Raw genomic sequence first — 23,394 nt, forward strand, 5'->3', positions numbered from 1 at the left:
AGAAGTTTGTAAATTTGGTAAATAAGTTGTTTTATTCCGTTATTTACAAAGAGAGTGTATGCAACGATTTATATGAAATTTTCCATCTCTATTTTTATATGTCCCTTCCTTCGACAAATACAACAAAAAGTTAAATTGAGTCAATAGCAGTGATAATATTGCAAAATAATTCCAAGGCTTGATCCTTTGTTCTAGGTGGGAACTGAAGTCTGTGTTCTTGAATGAGGACATCAGCTAGTTCTTGAAATTCATTTGAAACTCCGTTCATGGGTGGAACAAGGCTATATTCCCTTTCAATTTGATCTATATTTCCAGGCAAATCAAATCGGAAATCCTTTGTAGCATAGACCTCTGGTTGGAAATATAAGACATCTGGTTTGCCAAAAGGTCCATCTGAGTTTTTGCTTCGTCTAATTCTATGTTCATTCCATTGCTGGATAGTACTATCCAGTTCTTTATTGATCAAAGACATAAAACAAAATCTCATGCATTCAAGGTGAATGTTATCTGAAGTATCCAAAATTCCATGGTCTGCCATTTCTTTAAAAACGTCCATCCAGAATTGTCCACACATGCTTCTGAGGTTTCTCCAGAATCTTTCTATGCGAGTGTTCCTTGTTGATGATCCATATATAAAACTTGATAATCCTTGGAATGGATCCCTATGGTGCCAGCGAAGTGCATACTGTATGTCCCTAACAATTGAGTTTTCTGTCCCCCTGTCTCCATAAATGACACATGGCATCCCATTGATTTCTCGAACATATTTCAGATAGAAATGTGCTATATATTCCGGTTTTTTGTTTGAACTACATGCGTTTAGCCAAAGTATGCGACGAGAATATCCATCAATGCCTGCGTGTATTGATATTCCAAAGGGTTTAAGTTTGTCCCATCCATCTATATGAATTGAAAAATTAGGACCTTTGCTAATGTAACGTCTACGACGAAAAACATGTCTGCTACGAGCAAGCACGCCCTCTGCATCAAGCACTGTAAGAGCCAGTCTGACAGTTTCTCCTGTGGCAAGGAGACCATGATTTGTCAATAATCGTCTTTTCATAGTTCTATATCCAATGTTACCTCCACTGCCATCTAGTTCAAAAATAATTGCTCTGACTATGTCTTGTAATGATGACTCGTTGTTGCGTCTCTGTATGTTCAGTCTTCTTAGTATACGGTGTACTTGCCTTTCACTTATTGCACAATCATGATGACATGCGAGGAATCCAATGATTTCATTAACAGAATAGCCAGCGTGATAGTAAAGGGCAATGAGATCATCCCTTGTTACCATCTGACGCAGTTGCACGTTGTGGATCAAGGTCCCAATGTAATTATCTCCCATTGCTTTGATTTCCTTTTTAACTGCATGAAAAAAAATTTAGCTTAATTTAGCATTACTGATAATGAGGAATGATACCGGTGTATTATATTTTGCAAGTACCAATAATTACATTGACAAAAGAGGACAGTAAACAAAAACTTTTAAAGAGAATAGATCGATTTCTCAAAAAGTTTTTGCGTGATGGGGAAAGGGGGTGGGTGGCTACTAAGAATGCATGTGTCTGGTACTGGAAACACTAGGATCTGGCAGGGTATCGCATATATCTGCATGTGTTTTATTTACACAAGGGTGTGTTGGGTGTTCTAACCATGTGAACATCAAGGAGAACGTTTTGAAACTCAAATGATGCTTTTAGCCTTATTTATATCAATTCTTATTATTATCTTTGTAAGATACAAATTGTTCCCCTGAAAATGACGATTTTCTTGATAAAATATTTTTTCTTGCATTTTTTTTTTTAAATAAAGCAAGCATGCACATCTTTAAAACATTTTTTTATGCATGTAACTTCTCCACTTTTAAGTGAAAATAATCATAAAATTGTTAATATTACAATTTCAATTATAATAACATTATGTTACCAAATTCCTTTTTATACATTCAATCTGATAAGGAATTTTTTCTGCCACCCCCCACCCCCTTAAATCTGTACACTTGTAAATTGTACAAGCATTGCATTACAATAAGTCTAAATATAATAATCTATAATGCAACTGCCAAATCCCTTGGGTCTTGTTAAAAGGCTAATTTGGTAAAATATATAGATTAAATAAGAATATGAATAAATAATTACCGTGTGATGGAAAACTGTCCGTTCCTCATCGCTTCAATATGAAAATGACAGAGACACCCGAAAACATTTATCTATATTTATACAGTTATCGTGACTGCAATTATGAAAAGGCAGTAATTGTCAATTCAACAATTTTAATCACGATACAAGATAAGTTATCTCGTCATGTCGAGATAGTTATCGCAACAAAATGAGATAACTTATCTTGACTACACGAGATAAAATTTGGCTTATGTTGAGAAAACCAGAATATTATCTTGACTTGGCGAGATAATTATCTTGACTTGACGTGATATCTTATGTTGACAAAAATTATCTGGATGGCAGAAATATGCCACCATAACATAAACTCAAATAATTGAAGATATCTTCAATTATTTGAAGATATCATCAATTCAATTATTGCTCTCTTTAATTGAATTAATACGCGCATTAAGGTGACTCCATACTCGCAGTTTTATCTGATACAAGTTTGAAAAGTGTATTTATTTCCATTCATTAGAGTTAAAACTAACAAATTATCAAATAAAATACATAGGTCTTCACACTTTTTAAGATGAGAGACGTACATAAACAAAATCATATATCACCGTCAGAAAATTGCTATTTTCCTTAACAAACGTTATCAAATTTTCATAAAAACTGGTTATCAAGATATAGTAATATTCATAACAATTTCATGAAACTATATCTTCACAAAAATATACAAAATGTCTGTAAAAAATAAAGGAAATCTATCGCATAATAGACTTGATAAAGAAATCAATAGAAACAAGAGTTATTGCCCTTGGATTCAATATTTTGACATGTATCATTGATTATTCCTCTATAACTTAAGACTTTTGAAATAGTTTATTTCTGACAAGATTTTTTACAATAAATATCAGAAAATACTCCAACAAAATTTATGTTCCTATCATGCATAAATCTAAATAAATAATTGATTTTGCAAAATCTGATGACATCACAGGAGGGTGGAATTACTTTAAATCAATTATTGCTCGCATCAAATGAATTAATGCACGCTTCTATTCAATTATTGCTCTCATCAATTGATTTAACATTATATCAATTATTGCTCTCTTCAATTGAATTGTAGCGCGCATCAATTCAATTGTTGATATCATTAATTCATTTGAAGAGATCATTAATTCAATTAAAGAGAGCATCAACTCAGCTGAAGAATTAATGCTCTCATCAATTCAATTAATGCGCGCAATAATTCAGAATTGAAGATATCATTAATTATTTGAAGAGATCTTTAATTAAATTGTTGCGCGCATCAAATGAAATGATGATATCTTTAAATAATTGAAGATATCTTCAATTATTTGAGTTTATGTTAATTTGGCGCTCCATATACGTAGCCACTACGATCTTAAACATAGCCCTTAAATATCGTCTTTTTGTTATTTCGAGGCGAAAAGACAACACAACGATATTTAGGCCTAGGAACTTTTCGTCCCGAAATAACGGAAAGACGACAAAATGATGATATCAGCTACTTTTCGCCTCATGGCACATGTCTCCGACGTAACTTCGGAAGTAATCGGTTATTTGGTCCGCTTAAAGAGTGGGTGAACGGAATTGTGGGAAGGGGACCAGACTAGACAAGTCGGATCACATCGCCCTTTTCCGTCTCACACGAGAAATACAAAAGGGCGAGGAAATCCGATTGTTTTCCGGCGACCCTGTTGATATCGTCAGAAAAGTACCGAATCATCGGTTTCCGTCCGAATATACGAAAACAGCCGATGAATATTTGTCAAGGATGGTGTAAGTTTTCGGAAGTGCATTATTTTTATCGATATCAAAATTGTGACAAAAGTTGGCATTTTGTGATTATGACTGATGTTCCACTCCGGCTTAACGTGACATTTTTAAGGAAACAAATATAGCCAAAACAGGACAATGCAGTAAAAACTTTGCATAATGTACTTATGTAGCTGTAGTTGTGTTTAAAACGAAAGTAGATTTAGACTTTTCAAAAACAGCAATTTCTTTTATGCATTTTTGTATTTATTTAATATATGTGTCTTTATCAACGTAGAAAAAAGATAGGCTTCCATATTAACTGAGACTTGGTCATCATAATCTATTCTGCATTTAGACATGACCAAATTCACGCTGCGATGAATCTGTCCTAGATCTAGAAACAACGGATTTTGAACAATATGGCACAAGGACCCATTAATGAAAATGGTATAATAGAAAACTATTTCTATATTATCCTTTTTAGCATCTTGTAATGAAATTTTCTTAATGGTTCTATTTTTAATGCTTATTTGTAGCATACACTGTACTGAAAGTACAATTCCAGCATATAAGGGTTATTCCCTTTAATCTTTATTATTCTTTGTATTTTGTTTTTACAGAATTATTAGAACATTCATAATTATAGTAGTTTATTTTATATAGGTATCTTCATTGCTCTGTTTCAGAGAGGCCAGTTGAAGCCCTCCAGAAATGCTTTTCATTTCTGCGAGATAACTTACACACAGACAAACTATTATTGGATCACCTGTTTTCCCAATCAATACTCTCTGATGAGGATAAAGATGGATTGAAAGACGGGAAGGAGTACATGTATAGTACCAAACTGCTGAAGTCGATTCTGAGAAGTGGAACTGAAGACTGTAGAAGATTTATAGATGTCTTAAAACAGTCCCAGTTGTGGACACAGTTCAAGGAGCAGCTGACTAAAGAAGCTGGTATCTATATGTCAACAGCAAAGTGGTCATGACATTAATGCTAATGTTTCTGTTTTAATGGTTTGATATCATTCATTAAGAATATATTTGATTTTAAAAATGTCATATACAACTAATGCCTCGTTCACACGAAGAATTTAATTCGCATTAAACGTAAGTTAATGCGAATTAAATCTGAACAGCGTTCACACGGAGATTTTAATGCGCATTAGTTTACTTCGAATTAAAATTGACGTCGCGATTTAATGCGAATTAAATTTACTTCGCATTAGCTCCGTGTGAACGCTAAGCGAAGCTAATTCGAATTAAATGTAGACGCATGCGTAATGGCCAATTTGGGTCACATTCATCATACCCATGGTCAGCTATATATATTAATGTTAGTTTTGTACGAAAAACTAAGCAAAATGATAATAATCACTAAAAACATGTACAAACAGCATGTCATTAGATAACGTCAGACGTAAATCTGTGCTCTGCATAGGCATACTGAGTAATACATGTGGAAGGAATTGTTTTTAAATACGACAACAATGTTTTAAAATAGTGATAATATGATTTTCTTTTTTACATTTTTTGAAACATATGCCGCTCATTGTTAATTTTTATACCATATGACGTCACAGTAGACTTATAATACGTATTAGTAATTAAAAATTACGTCATAACAGTAGTCAGCGGAATGGTGAAAAAGACGTTCCGAAGTTTTAAAATTGGGCCCATGAAGAAACAATAGATTGTCTAGATTGAATGCTGGTTGTCGGAGGAAATAACAAGTAATTTCTTGGGAACATATAAATAAACACGACAAAAAACTCCTTATGTGTAGATCAGAATTATGTATGTAGGCCTAAATTGTAAACATGTAGTATACTACATGTAGGCCTATATAGCGTTTTGAACAAAGATAGATAACGATTATTTAATGCGCATTAGTTTACTTCGCATTAAATATTACCGCCGTGTGAACGCTATTTAATTCGAATTAATTTAATGCGCATTATTTTACTTCACATCAAATTTGATGCGAAGTAAAATTTAATGCGCATCCGTGTGAACGAGGCATGAAAGTACATGTAATATGTGAAAGAAATTATTTTAAATTGTTTAATGACAAGAAGGAAAGCTAACAATATTAAGCTTGCTTTCAGTAGAAAGTGGAGATGTTAAGATGACCATGGGCTTTATCAGGGATCACCGAAAGATATTGTTGCTAGAGATGGAGCCTTCACTGCTAGCAGACCTTCTGCTTGAAAAGTTTCTCCTTGATATAAAAGAACATGATGAAGTGGAGGGAATTTGCAATAGGAAAAGAAAATGCCAGGTTTTGTTGTCCTTTCTTGAGAAGCACAAAGATGAAGTAGAGAAGTTTGGATATGAGTTGCAAAGATCAAAATGTTTCCCGGCAATGGTTGAAATGAAGGACGCTTTTCCAGACATACCAGGTACATGTAGTTTTAATATCAGGAAATCAGAAAATGAGAGATTTCTGCTGTCATTACAAATTTACTTTTCTGTTGACAGATAATCCGATGGATTGTTTGCGATGGAACTACAGATCACTTTGTCGAAGCATTTGCAAACAGAATGTATATGATTATCTGGTGAAAAACAATGTTCCAATACTACAGAAAGATTGTATACCAACAAAATGTCGGATTATCAAAGCTGCTCTGCAAACGCAAGAGGGATGTAGGATTTTATTGAATTACATAGCTAATGAGGAAATTCCATTATTTTACAAAGTGGCAAAAAGATACTGGCTTAGAAAGCAACGGGGTAAGTATAAGAACAAAATGCTGCTGTATTTAATTCTCTTGCTCAAACATACACATTGCAAACTAAATTTCTTTTTCTATATCTAGAAAGGAGACACATTAAATTTTTTATTGAACCAGAGCAGCTACATTGTGAGTTTGATTTCCTGCTGAGTGAGGTGGAACCGATTCCACTGAGTGATATCTTGTTGGAGGAGAAAATATTTTCTGTGAGTGAACATGATAAAGTACAGTCAGAACCTTCAAGAAAAAAGCAAGCTGAGTATATCCTATGGCATTTAAAAAACCACTTTAACCAGCCAATTCAAGACAACTTAGGATACTGTTTTGATGAGTTGGGATGGGTGGCAGTGATAGGGAAGCTTAAACGGAAGGAGTCACCCTTGGAGGATTCAGTAGAGCTGAAATCTACAGGTAATACAGAAGTGTGATACATACACAACCATGTTGCAATTAAATTTTATGTCAGATTTTTAGAATCATGATATTGTAAAATTATTCGAAGGTCAAGAAGAGGAAGGATTCATTATCTTGAAGCCAGATGAAGCAGGGATACAGTGTGCTTATGAGGGTATAAACACTGCTAAATTGAATGTTAGAAATTATAGTTAAATGTATAGTAAATGTAGCTGACATAGTTTTAAAGAAAACTTGCTTTGTTAAAACTATGTATGATTCTATTTCCTTATAATTTAGGAAACCTTCCATCCAACTTTGATTTAACAATATCTTTACCTCACATGGTCGACGAAAGCAAACTGGCTGAAACCATCAAACTTTTGAACCGTGATAGTGCATTACGGAGTCGACTCTCACAACTCAGTCATATGGTGATTGAGAAGGCAGAGAGTTCACTCACCCTCCACTTATCCACCCTTACTGATGAGGCTGGGAAGCGCTTTTTGGCGAACCATGGCAGATTGATTGAAGAAGTGGTTAAAACTGTACTGGACATGGTAGACTGTTCAGAGAAATTGTACGAAGCAAAGGAACCATTGAAATTACAAGTCAAGCTCACCGAGGCAACATCGAGTTCCAAAAAGAAAGATGGTATTTATATTTCACATATACATTCTAGATTACATGTATTATGAGTGTGTACAAATTTATAATCTAATCTTTATTTTTTGTATTATTTTCCATTAGATACATCAGATGTTCAATGCTTGATTCAACTGAAAATACAAGAGAACTGGGAGATACTGATTGAGGAATTAGAGCCCTGTCAAATGTTGGCATGCTTCAAAAAGAAAGGCTTATTGATGCAGGATGATGAACGATATGTTCTAGAGTTGAATGAACGCCAGGCTAGGGTTGAGGCCCTTTTAAGGATCCTCCTAAAGAAATCAAATTCCAGAATGTTACAATATTTTGTTCAGCTGCTGAAACAAATGGACAAAACTGAATTAGCTGAAAAATTTGACAGTGGAGATGTGAACATAGTACACCAAGAAGCAGGTATAGAAATTTAACGTAACTATAGCAGATTGAGGGATGTACCGTAAGAATCTAATGCAATTCTGTAGATAGTATGGACCAGATTCAGTCATGGAATTTGAACTAAATATAGGTTTTAAAGTGGTAATAAATGTCATTTTTGTTTTTAAAAATTTCTTGGTCTAGACATGATAAAATTGCTCAAAGGCCTACTAAAATAATAGAAGTTTCACATCCAAACATGTATTAGGTTCACACACTTTTTTATTTGATAAATGAACAGAGTATTCCACTGCATAACTAATTTTGCTTCCTGGACAGAAATAAATGTGTATTCTTTAACTTGTGCTATAAGTTGCTTTCAGCTGATGATGGTGGGTGCGACAAAAGCTTGCAAGGAATTAAACACCATGATATTATTCATTAGACAATATATCTTTGTTTTTGCATGGTAAACAAAGTTATTAACTGAAGAAAAACATGTACATAGATCAACTGCAAAGGAGTCCATTGCTTGAATAGCAATATTTGATAATCTTTGGAATCAATGGCAGAGAAAAAACCCAGTGAAAATTATTGAGGTTGATGAATCTTTTCCAATTATGATGTATGTATTTTAAAAGCAATTAAACAGTACATAGCGTAAAGTTGTTCTTTAACATGCATTAAACATTTATTTTAAGGTATGGGAGATACAGGTCTTTGTTTTTGGCAGACACAAAAATATGTTGATTATCGCTTTAAACTAAGTGTGTATTGTAGCTTTAGAATTTGGTCATGCCATGACTCCAGGTTCAGAACAAGGCAGCAATAGTAATAGAGGTTCGTGTAGTGTAGTATCAGTTTTGTTCATGTCCTGATGCATGGAACCAGAACAGATCCACAAGGGGTTCAAAGGTTAACATTGGTTGTGCATTTGGAATTAAGATCTTTTTAATACATAGACAAGTTCAGATCTTTCCAATATATAGTTTTGCATTTTTGAAATGTTTTTGCAAGCAACATCTGACATAAAGTGTAGAGTGACATTTGGTTGTTCGGGACAATTTGATACTCAGGTGAGCAGTGTGGCACACGTACCCATTGGTTTCTTTATTTTAATAGATACAAGGCTTTGTTAAAATATTTAGTGTAAACTCTTTAATTTTTGTTGTTGTTTTCTTGGGTTGGACATACTTGAAAAATTTAAATCCTCCATTAAAGCAAGAGAGACTAAATTACAATAAATAGCTTTTCAACTATGAAATGAAGTTCTCATGAACAAGCTTATTTTTCTCAAACCACAAAATTAGAACTAATGAAAATAAGTGATTCTATAGTAACTTAGAAATTATTCTGCCCATAGGTGTTCATAATAAAAAATGTAATCATGTGGAATATTCAAACTATTGAATATTTTCCCATGTTATGAGACTTTCTTGAATTTGAATAGAACTGTGAGGTTAGAGCATACGTGGATCAAGGATTTCTTTCCAGGGAGGTGTGTGTACATGGACTTTTTGCAAGAAAATAAATTAACCCTCTTTAAAAAAACAACAACAACGAAATAGCATAAAAAGTTTAATTCAACCCAAAGCTGAAATCCTAAATTTGGAGTTCAAACTTAAATTTTCCAACTTGTCCAAAATAGTCCAATTGCATCTCTGAAAAAAATTAACATTAGAATGTCTAAAGTCAGTGGAGTATATTTCTTTGTAGAGATGGTCAGAAAATGTCTTCTGCTGCATTTTCAAGAAGCACTAGAGGAAATTGACTCCTACACCATAGAGGAGACTCTGAGAAAATGTGGGGAGACTGCACCGGAGAACATCAAGCCCAGATCTGGGTTCAGTAGGAGAGGAAGAGCTTATCAATTTCTCATGTTTGTATTTGAGAATGATGCTCTTGTTTTAGAGTTGAAGAACGTTCTGGAAGACCGAGGACTGGGTCATTTTTTCAGCATCTTCCTTGCTGATGTAGAAGAAGACACCAAAGGTAACACAATAAATGATTACAGTTTTATGGTTACATGCATTAATTTTGTTACAGTAATTAGAAGACACATGTTTAAATTCGTACATTAAGAATTTCATATTTCTCTCTTAAGACAAAGACATAAAAGCTGATGGAAAGGAGTTAAGGGAGCAAAATTTCTTCAGTTGTAATTATATATTAACTTTGAAAGGTAGGTACTCATTAAATCTTTCAAATTTTTGATAAATACAATAGAAATAGAAAGTATTTAATCAAAATGTGCTCATTTATCTCTTTTATACACTTTCTTAAAAGGGGAAGGTATTGCTTTCAGCAATGTCAATCAAGTAAAACTAGATATTTATATAAGGAATGAATGCCTTGGTTATTTGTATTATAGAGGATATGAAAATTAATAATGGAAGCACTGTAGTCTGTTTACTGTAGACCAACTTATTATTTCGCAACGACATTATTTCAGGAATTTTTAGTGATTAACTAGTTTGCTATAACTAATTTCGCGACTGAGATAATCTTAAAACAATATTGGATTGACTTACGGCAAAAAATATTCATGATGACAAGGTTCTCACGAATGTCATGAAAATTTCTGGCATGCAAATAAAAGTTGGTTTACAGTAATCAGTGAAGCAGTATACAACTGAGACATTTATCCCTTGTATATATTTTTATGTGCCAGATATTTTCCCATACAAATCAAGCCTCTTTGTGACAGAAGCATTAGCTCCAGTATAAGATATATGAATATTGAACTAGTAAGAGTTTTTACATGTACTGACAAAGCATTGGTGAATATAAATGTTCATGTTTTTAAACTTTTCTGTATAGACGGTTATCAGCCTCGACATGGGCATATGGATATGGACTTCTTCATGGATCGTGAAGATTTCCTTGAATATCCTGAACATCTGTTGCATGGATACGAGAGAGGTTTGTCTTAGGCTGTATGAATATGCATGTAATGTTATATTATTTTGTTAAAGAGTTATAAAAAAAGTCTTTTAATTATGTATAGATAGAGTTACAAATTATGCAGTACATATTTCAATTTTTATAGTAGAAGTTAGTGATGAAACGATTGTCGCCGACAATCGATTGTCGATATTTTTGGCTCTTTGATTCTGATTATCGAATATATTTTTCATAATCTATTGTCGTCTGTACACTAGTTGATAACTAACCCGAGATTCCTCTGACTGTTAACCCCGCTTTTATATCATGACATGTGAGGGGGAGAGTCAGAGTGGACTCCATATTGAAAAGTGGGAATTCAGCGACACCAGCTAGTGTTGCTACTTTGCCTACTTTTTACAACTTTATTTCGTGGGTCTACCATCCAAGACGCCAGGATTTAGGTATCGGATGCTTATTCTACAAGTTAACCCGAGTTGACTAATACAATGCTATTGTAATGTAAAAAGCTTTAACACTGACAAATGAAGCATCACTTTGACTTAGGTTGCTGCCTGGCCATTCGATTTCTTTGTGCGTGACATCAGCACACAAATACAATGTACGCAAAATTTCAATTGGCATCAAAGTAGTCATGATTACTCGAAGAATACTCATCCGATAACTGAATCCTATTTAGATCCACGAAAAAGTTGTAAAAGGCAGGCAAAGCAGCGACACAAGCTGGTGTTGCTGAGTTCAAATTTTTCAATTGGAGTCCGCTCTGAAATGTCCACGAACATATCATGATATAAAAACGAGAATCTCAGATTAGTTGTATATATACGTACATATCCCATCCCAGGGAAAACCAATCTTAAAACTAACGCCAATCTGGATTCGTGGCTGGAGAAAATACATTTCATTCATCGTTGATACGCTAATATCTAAATACATGTGTATGTCGCACATATCCATAAAACTAAAAAGAAAGAACCCCAAAAATAATAAACATTTATTTACTTCATGTAAATACCGATTATTGATTGATAAGAGTTCTTCCGATTATGACCGATTATCGATTATGAAATTTTCCTGATTATTCAACACTAGTAGAAGGTTTTTTTGGGGGGTTCATTTAAAATTAAAAACATAAGATTAAAAAAATATGCCTAACCCCCACCCCTTTTCTGGATACTGCACAGAATTTTAATTGTTTTATTTAAAGGAAAATAATCTTGTGGTAAATGATCTTCTGTTGATAGGTACAGAAAGAATGTTCAGAGACCCACTCCAAGGAGACTTCCTCTTAAAAAGAAAAATGATGATGATGATGATGGGGATTCCCTCACGAAGAAACAGAATGCGATACAGAAAAGCAAAAACTGATGTACCAGTCACATTTGAACCAGAGAAAAAAAGTGAGTGCTCATGTAGGAAAACATGAATACCAAATCCTGTCTTTAGTTCACCTCAACTGAATTCAACTTTTCTGGTCAGGGTTTGTTGATCATATATGATAATGTATACATGAATAGTTTATACTTGCCTATATTTCTGCTATTATGTAGGGGGTTAAAGAGACACTACAGCTCATTTTGCGCAAAAATCATGAAATGACAATTTTCCTAGCGCTTTCTCTATTTTTGTTACATTGTTGAAAGTATGAACTTTGCGAAAATAACACTTATCTAAATTTAAAAATTATCGTTTTAACGTAAAAATTAATACTTTTTGATGGCCTATACAAAAAATATCGAGACTCCTCCTTTCAGTCTTCAGACGCATGCGCATAGACAGTAAACAGTGCAGCATGTCGTCCAGTGAGAGAAAGTGTAGTTGATAGATCTAGAATTTTGAAAGATTCTGTGAGAAAAGAGGTAAAAATAGAATGAGATAAAACTCATACGTGAAATAAAATTTACCTTACATGGTATCAGTTTGACCGTTGGAAAACAAAGAGCTCGGAGAAACCCATGTAACTCAGTGGCGGATCTAGGATTTCCGAAGGGGGTGTGAAAGTCAAAGATTAGCCACAGTAATCGGCCATTATGGTGCAAAATTTGGATTTTCATTCACAATCTGTGGCGGAAAAAGGGAGGGGGGATCCCCCCCCCCCCTAAATCTGCCATTGAGACTAGCTGCGAAGACACTACTTTTAAAAGCAAGTGCTATTTTTATCTGAACACGACACGTGTTAGTTGTAAAAACATCGGTCAATGGGAACATGGAAGGGTTTCTGTTAAAAAAATGATTTATATAATTACTTATTTTAAGGAGCAGGGAATACTCTTATACTTGAAAGGTGAGTGTGGACCCCCTTGAAGGGGAATTTAGATAATTTCCTACACAACACCTTTGCTGTCATTCAAAACCACGTGATGTAAATAAGCATTCAAAAGTCCGAGTCAGAATGAAGAAACCTTTGAATTCCGAACGATCTTCAAAGCGCAGTTGAGAGTAAATTGATGCATCCCAATTGTTCATAATTGTCAGTATCGATATGAATTTTATCATTTTATCAATACATGTTTTAAAAAACACTTTATTAAAATGTGGAAAATGAGCTGTAGTGTCTCTTTAAACATTTCCGATAGGGTAAAACATTTTTGATAGATCTTGTACCCCTCCATGGGACCTGGAAAACCACTACGTTTATTTTTAGAACTGGAGCCCAGAATGGCTGCTGTGGTTGAACCTTTATTCTGAATTTGATTAATCATTTTCTTGCTCTCCAGAATGGCTACATGCCCAATCAGAAACTGAGCACCAATGTTCTCGTAAAAGCCCCAATTTCAAGTAGAAAAATGTATTGTTGCTATTGAGTTTTGCCTATGATAGAGTTTTTGATTGATTGATTGATTGTATATTGTTTAACGTCCCTCTCGAGAATATTTCACTCATATGGAGACATTATATATAGTCGTCAGTCAGGGTATAATTATTTTGTTAAGGTAGTACATGTAATAGATAATGTATGATATAGAGGTGATATTCCCATTATGCGTGTCAAGTGTCTGATTAACTCATTGACATTTCTAGTTGAAATGCTTGTTCATATTCAAAACACATCACATTTAAATGGGAAAGAACACTGATTTTATTCAGCTAAGCATCCCTTTTGGTGACCTTGAGACATTGTGTATGTGGGTGTCCTATCCGATTATTGTAACACACATTTTACAGACTCCTGGCCAGTTGTTGCAGCACTTGACTTTGGGACGACATATTCTGGTTTTGCATTTTCTGATAAAGACAATCCGTTAGATATTGTGGCAGGAAAATGGAATTCTTCTGATTTACTGGAATCTCCTAAAATCCCAACGTCACTTTTACTTGGAGCCAGTGGTGAACTGGTGGCCTTTGGCTATGAGGCTGAGAAGAGATTCCGAGAACTGGTGGAAGAAGATCAGAATCAAGATTTCAGGTTTTTTAACCGACTGAAAATGGAGTTACATGCAGATAAAGTACGTAAACTTCCTTTTATTGTCATCTGTAAATGAATGAAAACAGTATTAACGTAGTTCCACACTCCTGTGACGTCATAAGATTTTGCAAAGTCAATAATTTAATGACTGGAACATAAATTCTGTTGGAGTCTTTTTCAATAGTTATTGTAAAAAATCTTGTTAGCCATAAAATATTTCAAAAGTCTTAGTTATATTTGAATAGTCAATGATGTGTTTCAAAATGTTGAATCCAAGGACAATAACTCTGCTTACATTAAATTATTTATCAAATCCATTATGCAATAGATTTCCTATATTTTTCACAAACATTTTACCAAGGTGACAAGGAATTATTATCTGTGTCTTTCCATGAAATTACATAGAATTTTAATCCATGAGTGGTTTTGAATAGCTCAGCTGTATGGTGCCAGACTTAGGTTTTTTATGGGGGTATACATACTCTGGAAGCTATAGATTTGAAATTATTAAGGATAGGTATGGATTTTTTCCCATAAATAAATATAACATATGTACATCTACTAATAAAAACAGAAAAAATGATATGTAAACCATGCTATAAGGAAATTGTGTCCATATTTGTTTGTTTTTTAACATTTTGGAGAATAAGGCTAATTCAATAATTTTGCACTTATTGTACTAAAACTTGATGAACAGATTGAAAATGACATGTGTTTTAGTTATTGACATGTTTCCTGATATAAAATAAATGCAATTTAAATTATTATTATTTTTTTTATTTTAAAATAACAACAGATAACTGTTTCCAATGAATTTCATAAAAATCTACATAGGGTTACATTACTTCAGTAGTGTCTGTAATGAAAATTAATATGGAAATCCTTCACTATTTTGCCTTTTCTCATTACTCTGAATGTTAATTTATTGATTCCAAACAAAAAAAATGCTACCTAAACCCCAAAAATCCAGGACTAAGGACCCACCTTAAGTAAAAGTACAATGAAACACAAAGTGAGACAATCCAGGTATAACATGTATGTACATGTTTCTTAAATGACATGTTTCTAGATTATTAGCTCACTTTAGCCAAAGGCTCAAGTAAGCTTTTCTGATAAAAATTTGTCTGTTGTCTGTCGTCAGCATCGTTGTAAACTTTTTACATTTTCATCTTCCTTCTCCAGAACCACTTGGCCAGTTTCAACCAAACTTGACACAAAGCTTTCTTGGGTGAAGGGGATTCGAGTTTGTTCAGATGAAGGGTCATGTCCCCCTTCAAAGGGGTGATAATCACAAAAAGGCAAACATAGGGTGGGGTCATTTAAAAATCTTCTTCTCAAGAACCACTGGGCCAGAAAAGCTGAAATTTACATCAAAGCTTCCTGACAAAGTGGAGATTCAAGTTTGTAAAAATCAAGACCTCTGGGGTTAGGGTTGGGCCACAATAGGGGATCAAAGTTTTACATGTGAATGTAGAGGGAACCAAACTTGACACAAATCATCCTTAGATGAAATTTGTTATTATGAAAGGCCATACCTGTCTACAAGGGCATATGGTAATTAATGAATTTGTAGTCAATTTAATAATTAAGTTTGATAATTATTGAATTTGTAGTAGTTACTCTTTTTAAAAAAAAAAAAATTTTGAACCAAGTCGCTTGTATAATGATACTTTTGCTCAAGCTTGTTTATTGATAGAAACTGCTGCTCAGGTGAACGATGTGGCCTATGGGCCTCTTTGATATTGTGATCAATATGCATTGTAGCATGTGAAAAATGAATTTTGTCCCATATTGAACTTATATATAGATCTGCATTTTATTGCTTTTGTCTGAAACACTCTAGAAAAGTTTGTTGTGTTGAGAAACAACAAACTAGCATAAAATCTTTCCTTTTATTAAGTTATTAAATTTTCAGTCACTTGATGAAACACTAGAGGTGTTTGACCACTTGGGTCGTCCAAAGAAAGCTCTAGAGGTAGTTTCAATTGCTATCAAATACCTCTGTGATCAGTGCATGAAGATGCTAACGGAGAAAGGCGTAAAGAAGGATGATGTTCTTTGGGTGGTGACAGTACCAGCTATATGGGATGACTTTGCAAAGCAGTTCATGAGGAAAGCAGCAGAAAAGGTGTGTTACAGTTTTCTTTATTGAAATGAAATAATTTTTTTTGGTAAAACATATTGTTACATGATGTGTGATTTATACTAAATAAGCAAGTAAAAACTTTTTCCTTAAAATTTTTCTGTGTATCAGTTTCATGGTATTGATTTGTTGGTGAACCAAAATGCAAGAGTTATCCTAACTATTCAAGTCACTAACAACACATGACGTTGAAAGAACAGTATGCTTTGAAAATTCTATGATGTTATTTCATTAGGCTGGTATTCCAAGATGTCAATTAAAACTTGCTTTCGAACCTGAGGCAGCAGCCATTTATATCGTCAAAGGATCCAGAACTGATCTAACAAGTGAATCTATCAACAAGTATGGCAGCGGCACCCAGATTCTGCTTGTGGATCTAGGAGGTTGTCTTAACACTATGTAGTTTAACATTTGTACTAAGAGTTCAAGAAACTTGAAATTTAAGAAATGATAATTCATGATGTGAATATGATAAATCTGAAAAGAGAATATGAAAATGAATATTGCACAGCTCTGTACATGATGTATATTTGTTGATTAGTTTCAAAAGTATTCAAGAATAAGTATTTTTGTCAGAAAATCATCCCATCCATGTAATGGTAGACCTTGAAAATGTGTTATACAAAATAAGCTTAAAAATATTTAGGAAGTGCATGTCGATTTAAAATATAATTTTTACATTATGACATCACAAATTATTTTATATCAATACATATCATTATTTTTTTAATCGTATCGGGGATTCATATTCAAATGTAATATACCAGTATTTGAAAACATTGTATTTCCTCATAAAAAAAATTTTAAAAATTTGATACTGTTCAAATATGCATGCCCTAATCATCCATAATAATAGCTGATAAAAGTATGCACTTTATATTTTGCTTAAAATGAGGCAAAATCAAGTATTTGCTTGAACTGAAAAGTTAACAGGGTCTCTTTTTGTATTATATTGATTTAGTAATAGTTCTTTATCAATTGCAGGAGGTACAGCTGATTTCTCCCTGATGGGTGTGACAGAAGATCAGAGACTCAAGGAGCTTCACCAGGCCAGTGGGGGTGCTTGGGGAGGAAACACAATCAATGCCAAAGTCTGGAAAATCCTAGAGGACATACTCGGCGAAAACGTTATCAAAGAGTTTAAGAAACAAACATCCGACTTCATGGAAATGGAGAGTAATATTGAATTGAAAAAGAGAGACCTTTCGGCAGAAAATAAACTGTTATTGAGAATGTACCCGTCCCTTTCAGAGATTTGTAATGACTTGTCAGGGAAGACATACAAACAGCTGGTGGCAGAATCCCAATATGCAGATGTGGTGAAAGTACGCACTGGTAAAATCATATTTGAGACTGAAATCATTGATAAAATTTTTGAACGAACTTTAACAGAGTCATTTGCCATAATGGAAAAGCTTTTAAAACTTGGAACCAAAGTGGAGGACATAATAATGGTGGGAGGATTTTCCGATTCAGAAATCATCCAAAAGCAATTTCAGAAAAAGTTTAGTGACTGTGGAGTGATTATTCCAACTGATCCAGGATTGGCAGTGCTGAAAGGAGCTGTTATTTTCGGACATGATGACCATCTCATCAAGTCGAGACTTTGCCCACACACTTACGGAGTTGAAGTCCTGAAATACTTTTTGTCATCTGATTTGGAAATTAACAAGAAAGTAATAAATGGCACAGCTTACCGTACTGGAACCTTTGAGAAACTTGTTACCATAGGAGACACAGTGGAAGTGGGGAAAACAGTGGAAAGGGAATTTTTTGCTTCTAGTAATACTGCAAAAAGATTAGAGTTAAAATTTTATCGAACTGATAAACAATTTGTACAGAGTGTTACTGAAGAAGGATGTGAGTGTATCGGTAGGCTGACAGTGAATTTATCAGGCCCACCAGATGGCACTGATCACTTAGTTCTCATTTCCTTGCAGTTTGGTGAAACAGAAATCACAGTGCGTGGGCTGGACAAGACGTCAGGACAGATTGTAGTTACAGAAATTGATTTTCTCGGGAAAAATTCATAGTGTGCCTCTTTGTGTCCCATCATATTTGTGTATTCATAATTTTATAGACAAATTTTTAATAAATACACGTATCTGTTCGATACTGGTTATTAAGTACATGTACTAGTATTTGTCTTGTACAATTAAAATGTATGAATTGAATTTTCTGCTATTTTTAGCTCACCTGGACGCCGTTTCATCAAACATCGTAACTAGTTGCGTAAGCTTAGTTTGGTGTAACTTTCTGACTAGACTAAATATTTTACATAAGTCCGTTTCATCAATTGGCGTAAGATTAGAAATTACGCAAGTTTTCTACTAACTAGTAGAAACACTACGTCAGGTCGAACCCTTACGTAAGTACCTACGTAAGCAAAAATCATGGCCGACTGTTAGCTGTTTGTAAATATATCTGGAATTTTTACCGACAAGCTTTGCGTTGTGATCGATTTTTTCAAGACAGGATGCTTTTAGACGTTTACAACGATAAATATGTACTTGCCATAAGGGTTACTTCCCTTTGAAAACTAGTAAATTTATGGCTTGCCTTTACTGTATGATTATTTTTCACAAGTACCTATCTGTACATGAATGATAAACTCAGGTGACCTATTGCAATTGGTTTTCGTCCGTTGTCAGTCATGCATTAACAATTGAACATTTTTAACTTCTAAATAACTAACAGTCCAATTCTTTTCAAATTTGGTATGAAGCATCATTGGGACAAGGGAGACGTCAATTTCAGAACTCCAGCACCCCTGGGGCCCTAGGGGTGGGGCAAAAACTGCCCAAAATTGACCAATTTTCAAAAATCTTCTTCTCAAGAACCACACACATGTAAGAAAAACTAAATGCATAGTGATGTAGAGCAGGAAAGCCTCTATCAAAATTGTAAATTTCATGATCCCCGGGGTAGGGATTCTGACCCCAGGGTGGGGCCAAACTTGTTATATAGTGTTTATGTGTAAAACACTTAAAAATAACATTTTTAGTGCTTTTGATACTAAATTGAAATTAAATGGATAGAGCAGGTAGTCTTTTACCAAAATTGTAAGTTTGATTTTCCCCAGAGTAAGGGTTTTGACCCCAGGGTGGGGCCAAACTTAGTATATAGTATTTATGTGCAAGTTTGCTGATACTGTATAAAATCTAAATGCATATTTTAGAATAGCAGAAAGGGATGTACAAAAAATGGTGAATTTCTCAACCCAGGGTTATGACTTTAGGATGAGTCCAAATTAGTCATATCTTTTGATGATGTTTTAATGTTTATACACCTATTATTTAAAGCCTTTCATCAGTGTATGCACTTTTGAGGGCAGTGAAGTTTTAAGAACACATCTTGTTTTATACTGTTGCTGAACATTAGAATTTAGCTTAGATATTCAGAACAGGAATCTTTTTCTAGATTTCATAGCCTATGGAAGTAGTGATACTTTTTCACTAGTATTCAGGTGACTGATAAGGCATGTGGGTCTCTTGTTCTGTGTTTTGTGATTAGCTGACGTAAAAATAGCCATATACTAGTATCTTGGAGGGCGATTACACTCACGTTCACTGAACATTTCGCATGTTTTGGTGTTTAGGTGTAACATAATAAATCATACAAATAAAAAAACCAATATATAGTTTTACTAAAAAAATCTTTTCCAAGAACTGCTTGTCTGATCTAGACCAAACTGAAATATAAAGGTCATAAGCATTTACTGTACAATATTATGCAGATTTAAAGTTCATGGCATCACCTCGAAGGTTAAGGTCATGGCATCAAGTGCACTTCTAAAGTAGCTAGAATTTTAATCTGACAATATAACTGCCACAACGTTGGACAGAATATAGGATTCAGCATATCCAAAGATCCTGAGTTGAATATGCCTCTCTCTATACCAACCAATACGAACAGATGATATTTAAAGAATCTAATGCTCTGTGAGAGTTTATGGACAAGGAAATGGAACTCGAAGATTTATAATGTACAATTGATCATTAGGTCCCTGCCATAATATTGACGGGTGCCATATAGTAATCGTGTCTTCATCCTTTGGTACTTTCTATGGTACATGAATTGGTAAGATTTTGAGAATTTTACACGTAATACTTGGATTACACAGGAAAACCCCTCTGATTTTCAGATTTGTCGGCTTTGTCCTTTTAGGAGTTATGAGACTTGGATTTTTAGGTCACCCGAGTTACTCAGTCAGTCGTGCATAAACAATTGATTTTTTTTTTTAACTTTTTGATAAATACCCTTTCAATTCTTTTTAAACTTGGTAAGAAGCATCTTCGGACAAGAGGGACATAAATTGTAAATTCCAGGACCCAGTTGCGTGAAGGTTAACTTGTAGCAATAACTAGACGTGAGCTGTCAGTTAAACTTAACTGCATCCAGGACTCCTGCACCCTCAAAGCCTTGGGCGTGGATCAAACATTAACCAATTTTCAAAAATCTTCTCTACAACGGCACATTTGTAAGTAAATCTAAATGCATAGTTACTTAGTATGTAGAACAGGAAGGCCTTTTCCAAAATTGTAAATCTCGTGATCCCAAGGTAGAGTTTCTGACTCCAAGACGGGGCCAAACTTGGCATATGGTAAATAACATCTTTAAATAATGCTATTGATACTAAATTGAAATTGAGTGGACCAAAATTATAAATTTCATGATCCAGGAGTAGGGGTTTTCTGACCAAAATCATTTGAAAGATTTCTTTAATTTCGCTGATACTATAAACCTAATTGCATATTTATGAAAAGCAGAAAGGGGTGTACCAAAATTATGAATTTCGCAATTCCATAATTCTGACTCTTGGCTCGGAAAGGTCCACAAAAGTCATACATGTATAGTGTTCTACAACATATATCATGTAAAACTTATACGGTACCAATTTTGACGCACCAGATGCGCATTTCGACAAATAATGTCTCTTCAGTGATGCTCAACCGAAATGTTTGAAATCCGAAATAACTATGAAGTTTTAGATCTAAATATAACCAAAAACAGCGTGCCAAACAAGTGGAGCCAAATTTGTCCAAGGATAAGAGCTATGCATGAGGGAGATAATCCTTAATTTTGAAATGAATTTCTAAATTTTATAACAGCAATTAAATATACATCCGTATTTTCAAGCTAGTAACGAAGTACTTAGCTACTGGGCTGTAGAGACCCTCGGGGACTAACAGTCCACCAGCAGAGGCCTCGACCCAGGGGTCATAATGAAGTCTTTCCTCGGTATGGCACTTTTGGGGGTCTTTTGTGTGTTTTAAAAAACACATTTCATTCTAACAATTTTTAAAAATAGATTTCGTAGCCGGTGGGGAATTTTAGTGATACTTTTAATCTAGTACTCAGGTGACCAATAAGGCATGTGGGCCTCTTGTTTGATAAGGTAATGACACTTTGTGGCACGTAAAACCTTGATAATTTTTTCATAGACTGTGCTTGGATTTGGAAGAGGAAGAACCCTTTCGATTTTCAGATTTAACAGTTTTGTCTTTACAGAGTTATGGGACTTGAATTAGATGACAGCACGTTCGTCCGAGTCCAAGAATAAACAGAGTGTGGATTAACCAACCATGCCTTAAATTTTTGACTGCTTTTTAAAAAGTAAAGATACTCAACAATTTGTTCAGGGTTTTTCTTTGAACACCTTTAATTTCCTTTGGTTAATTTTCATTTAAGATTTTTTTCAAGACAACGTGCGCTTTGATAAAGTGATTTATTATTGTTTGAAAATACATTCAAACCTCGGAAACAGCGTCCTAAAAACACTGGTAATCTCAATGCACAGCATCGTCGCAAGCCACGGCTGAAATGTACGCTCACGTTTCAATCCACCTTTGCTAGCCAAGGAGGTGACGCTACTCTCTACAAGCGGAGCGGATTGTAAACCTTTGGCTTGCGAAGATGGTTTCAGTCGTAGTTTGCGACGATGAATGCAGAGAAGAAAAATCAATAATCCAGTCATAATTAGGTTTAATGTTCCCTCTCTAAATGGAGAACATGTTGATTTGCAATGTAAGTAAGTGTGTAAGTTAGTTGTTCGACTTTAATTGAAGAATCTCTAAAATGCACCTTAATGGTTTGATAAACTTGATATTTTTGTAAGAGACTGTCCGTAGAAACCAAAGCAATGTCTATGATTACATAGGTTACTTGATTATTGTAACAACTACTCTCCATGTATATTGGTAGTATTATAGAACAGGTCTAAGTGATAAAAGGAATACGCTCTTAATAATTTAGTGACAAGAGTTATGTGCCCTTTATCAAGGTTTTAAGATTAGTACAACTCCAGCTAATACATTTATTAGAAATATCTACGTGATCTGTTTGGACTTCTAAGTCGGTGACAAAAATTACGGTGTGTCATCTGCCTGATTTCTTTTGATAACTCAAAAACTGCATTTTCCCATTGCATGCCACCTTTGCATTCTGTTTTCACCTTGTTACGAAATCTGAGTGTGTGTCTATTCCCTTAAGCCTTTCGTTTTTGTTTTTTTTTACTCAGGTGACCTAAGATATCAAGGGATGGATAATTCAGAAGTTGATATATTTCATTATCTGCAAGAGATTAACGATGAACAAGTAACGAGGAAGTAACACCTTTATCAATAACAAATTGTCACATAACTTTTGAAAACCAACATTGGAAGGATTTTCTTTCGGATATGAACTTAAAAACACCTTTGAGCGTACATAGTGTATGAAAAGGGTGCTATATAAATATGGTATTCTTCTTATTATTATTATAAAAACGGAGGTCCCGTGTCGCGACTGGCGTTGGCACGATAAAGAACCATCACTGCTATTGGCTCTGAGCACTAAGCATAGGTCTAAATTTGTGGTACTTCACCTACAGCTGGTGACGTCTCATTATGAG

At 34.3% G+C, this 23,394-nt stretch overlaps 2 protein-coding genes across 8 annotated transcripts; one reads left to right on the forward strand and one right to left on the reverse strand.

The window, feature by feature from the left end:
- Positions 1–10: 10 nt before the first annotated feature.
- On the reverse strand, positions 11–3,737 carry LOC125681982 (uncharacterized). The gene is made up of 2 exons (XM_056154570.1): positions 2,142–3,737; positions 11–1,368 (listed from the first exon to the last, which is right to left on the reverse strand). The coding sequence occupies exon 2, from the start codon at positions 1,346–1,348 to the stop codon at positions 131–133; it is 1,218 nt and encodes a 405-aa protein (XP_056010545.1). The 5' UTR covers positions 1,349–1,368; positions 2,142–3,737; the 3' UTR covers positions 11–130.
- A 40-nt stretch (positions 3,738–3,777) lies between these two features.
- LOC125681969 (uncharacterized) lies at positions 3,778–18,676 on the forward strand. 7 transcript variants are annotated; one of them, XM_048922275.2, is made up of 17 exons: positions 3,778–3,917; positions 4,252–4,343; positions 4,583–4,852; positions 6,004–6,297; positions 6,377–6,631; positions 6,718–7,044; positions 7,136–7,201; positions 7,327–7,680; positions 7,777–8,088; positions 9,766–10,041; positions 10,154–10,231; positions 10,870–10,971; positions 12,198–12,353; positions 14,119–14,399; positions 16,275–16,487; positions 16,738–16,885; positions 17,487–18,676. In XM_048922275.2, exons 2-17 carry the CDS (start codon positions 4,316–4,318, stop codon positions 18,533–18,535), a joined length of 4,209 nt encoding a protein of 1,402 aa, XP_048778232.1. In that variant the 5' UTR covers positions 3,778–3,917; positions 4,252–4,315; the 3' UTR covers positions 18,536–18,676. The 7 variants fall into 7 exon arrangements, with proteins under 7 accessions (XP_048778232.1, XP_048778237.1, XP_056010527.1 ...); XM_048922280.2 differs by having other exon boundaries at positions 3,791–3,917; positions 6,007–6,297; XM_056154552.1 differs by having other exon boundaries at positions 3,896–4,057; positions 6,007–6,297.
- The last annotated feature ends 4,718 nt before the right edge of the window (positions 18,677–23,394 follow it).

Source organism: Ostrea edulis, chromosome 2 (genome assembly GCF_947568905.1).
Source record: "Ostrea edulis chromosome 2, xbOstEdul1.1, whole genome shotgun sequence".
NCBI classification, from domain to species: domain Eukaryota; kingdom Metazoa; phylum Mollusca; class Bivalvia; order Ostreida; family Ostreidae; genus Ostrea; species Ostrea edulis.